At 48.6% G+C, this 8,429-nt stretch overlaps 1 protein-coding gene across 4 annotated transcripts in view; it reads right to left on the bottom strand.

The window, feature by feature from the left end:
• Positions 1-7,912, bottom strand: part of LOC137435633 (sprouty-related, EVH1 domain-containing protein 2) — a 137,646-nt gene extending 129,734 nt beyond the window's left edge. For 2 of the 4 annotated variants that reach the window (XM_078785644.1, XM_078785657.1), the window contains exon 1: positions 7,293-7,570. In XM_078785644.1, coding sequence (XP_078641770.1) covers positions 7,293-7,318 — 26 coding nt within the window. In that variant the 5' untranslated portion in view covers positions 7,319-7,570. Of the gene's footprint in view, positions 1-6,761; positions 6,841-7,292 lie in introns of those variants that run through there. The other 2 variants (XM_078785649.1, XM_078785654.1) reach the window with 2 other exon arrangements.
• Between the last annotated feature and the right edge of the window lie 517 nt (positions 7,913-8,429).

The following is an 8,429-nucleotide window of genomic DNA, read 5'->3' as shown; positions in this document are numbered from 1 at the left end:
AATATTCCTACATTCCTACAGGAATAATATTCCGACATTCCTACAGGAATAATATTCCTACATTCCTACAGGAATAATATTCCTACAGGAATAATATTCCTACATTCCTACAGGAATAATATTCCTACATTCGTACAGGAATAATATTCCTACATTCCTACAGGAATAATATTCCTACATTCCTACAGGAATAATATTCCTACAGGAATAATATTCTGACATTCCTACAGGAATAATATTCCGACATTCCTACAGGAATAATATTCCGACATTCCCACAGGAATAATATTCCGACATTCCTACAGGAATAATATTCCTACATTCCTACCAGGAATAATATTCCGACATTCCTACAGGAATAATATTCCGACATTCCTACAGGAATAATATTCCTACATTCCTACAGGAATAATATTCCTACAGGAATAATATTCCTACATTCCTACAGGAATAATATTCCTACATTCGTACAGGAATAATATTCCTACATTCCTACAGGAATAATATTCCTACATTCCTACAGGAATAATATTCTGACATTCCTACAGGAATAATATTCCGACATTCCTACAGGAATAATATTCCGACATTCCTACAGGAATAATATTCCGACATTCCTACAGGAATAATATTCCTACATTCCTACAGGAATAATATTCCGACATTCCTACAGGAATAATATTCCGACATTCCTACAGGAATAATATTCTGACATTCCTACAGGAATAATATTCCTACAGGTCACACAAGATCTGCCAGCAACCCTCTTATGGTTAAACTGCCAAAATCAAGACTCTCTGCTCACCTTCATTCCTCTTTTCTCCCACCACTGGAACAAACTCCCCCACTCCTCCCTCCAGGTCTTTAAAACAGCTGTTCACCACCATGTCTTATCTTCCCCCATCCAAAACCTTGATCTTTTCTACCTCCGCTAATTCACCCCAGATATACTTTTTTGAAATTCCAACTTCTTTCCTGGAAGTCCTTGCAGGGTCCATATGTTTTATATCTCTCCCACATTCCCCCAAGCCCTCTCCCTCCCACAGTTCTCTCGATGTCCCTGCTCTCAAATGTTGTGTTTGTGTCCTTCCCCCTCTCTCCCCATATTGTCCCTCCCCTTATTTTGTGTTTTATGTGTCGGTTTGACTTTTTGTGTGATTAATGTTCGCTCTTTCACGAGCCTCGGTCTTGTATAGAAAAAAAAAAATTATAAAAAATAGCTTGATAACTATTGATATTTAAGAGGTGCAGCTTAGACACTATCAGAGATGCTTGTTAGAAAGAATCTCCAATAAACGAGCATACAAGTTGATAGATCATGGAAAAAAGGACTTCATTGGAATTCCATTCACCCATTACAATACAATGTACCACAGACCATCTTGAGATCTTTCCACCATCAACTAAAGGTTTCTAAACTTGGGAACGATTACAAAACACAAAAGCTAGTGACAAACAGAAAAGGTTTGTCGTCACAATTTTCCATCGTCGTACCTGCACTGTGTCCAACCAGATATATTGGTTGATCAATGTGAGGTTGGCGCAAACCCCCGCTGACCATCGAGGTCTGAAAACAGACAGTATCCCCTCCCTCAAACTCCCATCCCCCAAAAGAGATAAATTTTCAGGAAACTGCTTTCGATAACGGCACAACCAACGGAAGGACACTCGTGGTAAGCCAGGCCGCGGGAATGCCAACCCTAACATTCTACCGGTTTGGTGTGACTTACCTACAGAAGAAACAAATTAGGACCCATCTTTGACATTGGGAATGGAATAAAAGTATCCCCTCTTGAAGACAACCATCATTCTCTTTGCATATAGAATCCCAAGAGCGTAGTTTCTTCGTATTTCCAAAAAAAAAAAAACTTTTCCCTTTTTTGGGAAAATTAAACATGGAGTCCATTTCTCAATGCATGCACGTGGCCACATGCACATATTCGATTGGTAGTTTTACGGTGCACCACATCACCGAGTTCTGTGGAAATGAAGAGCAGCTTCGGCCATACTTTTGGATTCAAGTTGTGCAGTGATCATCTGTTTTCTAGTCGTGTGTTTTCACTCACCGTAGCACGCTGAACCCCGTTTCTTTCTCACTGCGCCCTCACAGCTCAACCCTCCCTCAAAAAATGTAAAATGACCTTGAGGAAACAAGCGAGTAGGTACACGCATGCACACGCGCTCACACGCGCTCACACACGCACCGCTTCTTTACAGAAGGAAGATCAATGTCTTATGGTAAACAATAATTTTTAAAGCAAACAGGAAGGCAATAGAAATCCTCGCAACAACAATATTTCTTTAGAGTGGAACTAATGACAAAACATAATTGTGCACAATGGGCAATCAACAAATCAATCAATCAATAAACCCAGACATTCAAATCGAGTAACTATCTCGCTGCACCATCCACAATAGGCCAAAATCAAATGAGCGACCCAAAGGTCCATTGCCACGTGGTGCACCATCCAAAAGAATAAAACATGAACATGAATAACCTGATGGTCGATGAAGATGGGTTTATGTCGGGACAGAGGCCATTTTTCTCCCAAGCATTAAGTAACAGACCCAAGTAGCATTATCATTCCGACAGTAAAAAATGAAAAGCCACCTCGTCCCTAAAGGTAAAACCTTGTCCGCCGTACCACTTAAGAAACTGCACCAGCACAATGTTACATAAACAGTTCATTGCAGTTGGACAACAGGGAGCCTGGACAATAGCACTCAATGGATAACGAATGAGAGAGGGCCTTATTGCATGAATGAAACACCAAAATGGAAAATAAATAAATAAGGGATGTTGGGAAGAAGGATGCAAAGAAGTTATGATTTGAAACAACTCCCTTATTTGGTCTGTAAACATCCTAATCTACATATTACATGTGCAAGTAAGAAAAGGTGGAGGTGGAGGAGGCTTGTACATAGTTGAAGAAAAGAAATGGAAAGGGGCGGAATATGGGAGAAAAGGGAAATGACCTTTGGAGGAGAGGAAAAGTGCTTGGGCAACATGGCCACTTAGCCTCCAGATTCAAACAAGAAATCCCCTTTACTATTGATAGTCATCGGGCTTGCAATGCGCGTTCAGGAAAATCTTCACGCACTTCGAACGTAAGGAAAAGGAATACCAGATAGGCTCTAAATGGTGCCAGTTACTAAAGAAATGTGCCGCTGTTATAATTACTTCCTCGTGCAGCAGTCCGACCTCAAACTCCTCCAATCCCTACAGTCCGACTCCCCCACCCCTTTAAGATAACTAACCCACCAACCACGCTCATCCATGCCGTTCAAACCACCATCCTCCATCGATCGTTTTGCACGCAACAGCACAACACACTTTACAGACCAATGCATGGAAATATTATCGTGGCAATTGCACTTTACAATAGTGTTAATGTAGGCTTTAATTATTATTATTATTATTATTATTATTATTATTATACATACTCAATATCAGCACCCCACCGAGCAATTAGGATTTTATATTTCAAAACCGACATGGACATCAATAATTGTCAGTACAAGAAATGTATACGAGTGGGGCATTACAAAAACAAAACTGGGTATAAATACGTACAGATCACCCGAAGGACAAAACTACAACATATACGGACCAAACTACCCCGGATAACCCTCCGCAAGCCCACCTCCTTCCAAATTCCCAGTTTTTCCTTCCTGAGAGTTTACTTCTGTATCCATCTTGTCCACCCCATGCGTCCTCCCCAACCCCTCGTTCCTTCCCACATTCCTAATTTGTCCAAGTCTCCCTCTATTTCGTCCCTCAACCATGCTGTTGGTGTTTCCACCCTCTCTTTCTGCCGGTCCTTTTGTTCTGTTCTATCCTGATCTGTTCTGTGTTCTAGCTCCTCCATGAGCCTCGACTTTGCATACAAAAAAATTAATAAATCGGCAAAACTACAACATACATGGACACATTATATTTGCATGTGGACAAAACTGCAAAAAATATATCTAAGCAGTGAATCCTGGTTTCCACACTGTCCGTCTGGACAAGAACCCATGGAAGGAGACCATTTAGTCCATCTGTCTGGCAAAGCCAATGGGTTTTGCCCCCAGAATCCTTGCGGTTGAAACCAGCCAGCGGCGACCTTCCGCAGCGGCCGCCTTTGTTTGGTCACACAAAAGGCCGAGTGTTGTGGGAGCTCTGCTCTGTGGGGCTCTGCGGCCCGTTTCCTGGAACCGAACAGTCGGACCAAATGGTCAACGATCCAGACCGTCAGTGACCCAGAGGCTCAATGGCCCGAGACGTACGCAGAGCCCATGGGCAGATCGTATTCACCCAGGTATACAAACCAGCAAAACAGGTAGAACAGAAAGGTCAAAAATGGCAAAAGTGTATGATAAATATGGAGCGATGTAAATACCGAGCAGTTATACACACGCCACAACGAGGGGTTTCAACTTCGAATGCATCACAACAACCTTGTGCATGAAACCGGGCAAAGGGCAAATGTTCTCCGCATGAAGAAATGTTCGATCAAATAGGATCGTTTGCTTTTGGACAGTATTGGGCGTCAAATTACAAGATGCAAACGTTTTGTGCCAATCCCATGACCGTTCCACCAAAATGAGCGGCGTTTTCATGTCAATTGAACATTCATTCCTTTGCGTGACACGAAATGCGTCGTTTGTTTGCGCGGAGTCACGTCACTTTCATGAGACTAGTCCTGGCACAGTCGTCGTGTTGGGAACCGCTTCGGGACGCACTTTAGACTGGGCACTTGGAACCGCAGAAGCTCGTGGCAGAACCAATTTGACGGCTGATATAGTACAATAAGGGGGTGAACCAAACCTAGGTAACGCATTCATGTTGGGTTAACATGTCGAGCCAACATCAGCACCGTCAGCTGGCTCAACGTTGGCCAACTTGTTGGGGTTAGCAGTCTAAATATCAAGCAACTACACCAAAGCCATGGTCCGAGGGTTTCACGTTCCAATAAATCACGACTGTGATGGCTTCAAGCTCGATCGAATAATAATATATATAGATGCCACTTTTACAGACGTTAAACCAACGTCATAATCGGGCGTGGTCATCATCACCTTGCGACTGTCAAGACAATTACTAACGTCTGGGTCAACGTCAGCCACATGGTGCAGAATGCATTGCGACAATGCCCAACGTATGGCCAACGTTTGGTCAATGGACAATACAATGTTGGGCCATGACGAGGTGGCGGTGCAGGACGTTGTGTGTGGTGGTGCAGGACATTGCGTGTTGTGGTGCAGGACGTTGTGTGTGGCGGTGCAGGACGTTGTGTGTGGTGGTGCAGGACGTTGTGTGTGGCGGTGCAGGACGTTGTGGGTGGTGGTGCAGGACGTTGTGTGTGGCGGTGCAGGACGTTGTGGGTGGTGGTGCAGGATGTTGTGTGTGGTGGTGCAGGACATTGCGTGTGGTGGTGCATGACGGTGTGGCCATGCATGAAGGTGTGGTGGTACATGACCATGTGGTGGTGCATGAAGTTGTGGTGGTGCATGAAGTTGTGGTGGTGGATGACGTTGTGGTGGCTCATGTAGGTGTGGAAGTGCATGACCATGTGGTCATGCATGACAGTATGGTGGTGCATTACCACATTGTAACTCATGACAGTGTGGTGGTGCATGACCATGTGGGGGTGCATGAAGTAGTGGTGGCTCATGACCGTGTGGTGGTGCATGACAGTGTGGTGGTGCATGACAGTGTGGTGGTGCATGACGGTGTGGTGGTGCATGACGTTGTGGTGGTGCATGACGTTGTGGTGGTGCATGACGTTGTGGTGGTTCATAACAGTGTGGTGGCTCATGACCGTGTGGTGGTGTATGGAAGTGTGGTGATGCTTGACCGTGTGGTGGCTCGTAACCATGTGGTGGTGTATGGAGGTGTGGTGGTGCATGACGTTGTGGTGGTGCATGACCATGTGGTGGCTCTTGACGGTGCGGTGGTGCATGACAGTGTGGTGGTGCATGACGGTGTGGTGGCTCATGACCGTGTGGTGGTGTATGGAGGTGTGGTGGTGTATGGAGGTGTGGTGGTGTATGACGGTGTGGTGGTGCATGACGGTGTGGTGGTGCATGTTGTTGTGGTGGTGTATGACGGCGTGGTGGTGCATGACGGTGTGGTGGTGCATGTTGTTGTGGTGGTGTATGACGGTGTGGTGGTGCGTAACGGTGTGGTGGTGCATGTTGTTGTGGTAGTGTATGACGGTGTGGTGGTGCGTGTCCACGTTAGCACACGTTAACCCAACGTCGATGTGCGAGACGGAAAGGATATCCGGCGATTTATATTTTATTTGGTAAAAAAACGTGTGGGCGGGAAAAATCTGTACGACTGGTCTTGATTCCCGGTCTCGTACAGCGTCCGAACGCCATGAGGCCTCCAGGTGCACAAACGTTGCGGCGATTTTACGCCACAATTTGAATCGTCAAACAACGTCACGTTTGGGGCTCATGGAATACTCGAGGAAGGTCGAACAAACGGATCACGCAAAGGCGCCGTTGGGTGCGCGTCGCTAATTTTTTTTTTTTTTCTATACTGAATCGAGGCTCGTGAAAGAGCTAACATTTACTTCACAAACAAATCACCCAGACAAACAAAATATATAAAAACATTCGGAGAACATTTCGGGTTTTGCGGGAGGATCGAACACCGTTCACGTCGGGGCGCGACCATCGCCGCTCATCTCGATGAAGACCATCCCGGGATGCACCTCACGCAGGGTGCAAGATGTGCGTTTGCGTCGCGACGAAACGAAACGCGTTCTCACCGTCGTCCCATCCGGCCGTCCGACCCTCCATGGTCGCCTCAGCAGCGTTTGCTCCCATTCCGATGTTATTTTTCAATCACTCGTCCTCTCGTTAAAGAAGCGCACACGTGACACTGGACACGTGACTCGGTGCTGGAGTTTCGCACCGGGTCCGAATCCATCGGGCTGCGAGCTTCGCCGGATAGCCCCAACCCTACGCCCTCCTCCTCAACCCCTGACCCCTTCCTCCTTGTCGGTCCACGGCGGGTACGCGCAATCGAGTTCGACTCCGAGTACGGGGCGCCATTCTCCGGTCCGCAAAACGGACGTTTTCATGAATGGAGAGGATTATGCAAATGAGGGCGATTGAGAAAAAAATGGCGGATTTCGAGTCCCGGCCGCGCACACGTAAACGTCCACAGCACCTAAAGACGCCACGTAACAATGTCAAACAAGTCCTGAGCTATAGGTTCGGGAAGGGGAACAGGGTTCACATGACATAGCACATAAACAGGGACTCGACGAGGTGAGGTCCCGGGATCGCGGACTCACTCGTGGGGGGGCGTCTCTTCGCTCATCTTTCATATCACCAGGAGCCGATCCCGGGGTCGCTGGAGCATCGTCTCCGCTGTCCGGGCGCCTCTCGGCGGGGCCGCATGCACCGAGGGCGACCGTGGAGACCGCGGGCCTGGCGACGACGGCCAGGAGTGGGGGTGGGGGTAAAATGAGGGGTTTAACCGAGTAAGACGTCGCACCACCTCACCGTGCGCCGCCGCCACCGCCCAGGCTCCCCGAGGGCCGCGGACCACGCTCTCCCTCCCCCCTCCGCCCGACTCCGAGCCCCGGGGTTCTAGTGCCCTGCGGGCGCTTCTTGCTGAACAACACGATCCGCCCCCCACCTGCCCCCCCCCAGGTGTAGCAAAGCCCAGCGGCGAGACCAAGTTCCAGGTCCACGAGCGAGTAAACGCACTACTTTCTTCTTTATTCTCCCTCAACCCCCCTTCCTTTCCGGTCCAGATTCTCGATTCTCTCTTTTCTCAAACTAGATCGTCGCCTTTTACACTTCCGACTACTCGGCTTCAGGGTTTGACCACAGCGCGAAGAACCAAAACGATTGATACACGAAAGCAAAAGAGACACAGAGACAGAGAGAGAGAAGAAAAGTGAAAAAGGCGTTTGGCATTCCTCCTCCCCGCCCCTTTCCTGCAAAAAGTTTGAGGGAGGGGGATGGAGATGGAGCTGGCTTGTGGGAGGGGGAAGGAGGTGGGGCTGGCTTGTGGGAGGGCGATGGAGGCGGGGCTGGCTTGTGGGAGGTGGATGGAGGTGGGGCTGGCTTGTGGGAGGGGATGGAGGTGGGGCTGGCTTGTGGGAGGGGATGGAGGTGGGGCTGGCTTGTGGGAGGGGATGGAGGTGGGGCTGGCTTGTGGGAGGGGGAGGGAGGCGGGGCTGGCGTGTGGGAGGGCGATGGAGGTGGGGCTGGCTTGTGGGAGGGGATGGAGGCGGGGCTGGCTTGTGGGAGGGGGATGGAGGTGGGGCTGGATTGTGGGACGGGATGGAGGTGGGGCTGGCTTGTGGGAGGGGATGGAGGTGGGGCTGGCTTGTGGGAGGGGGATGGAGGCGGGGCTGGCGTGTGGGAGGGCGATGGAGGTGGGGCTGGCTTGTGGGAGGGGATGGAGGCGGGGCTGGCTT

The sequence above is a fragment of the Myxine glutinosa genome, chromosome 1, assembly GCF_964187855.1.
Source record: "Myxine glutinosa chromosome 1, kmMyxGlut1.1, whole genome shotgun sequence".
NCBI classification, from domain to species: Eukaryota; Metazoa; Chordata; class Myxini; order Myxiniformes; family Myxinidae; genus Myxine; species Myxine glutinosa.
The sequence above is the reverse complement of the archived record's forward strand: the minus strand, read 5'-3'. Positions and strand labels throughout refer to the sequence as shown.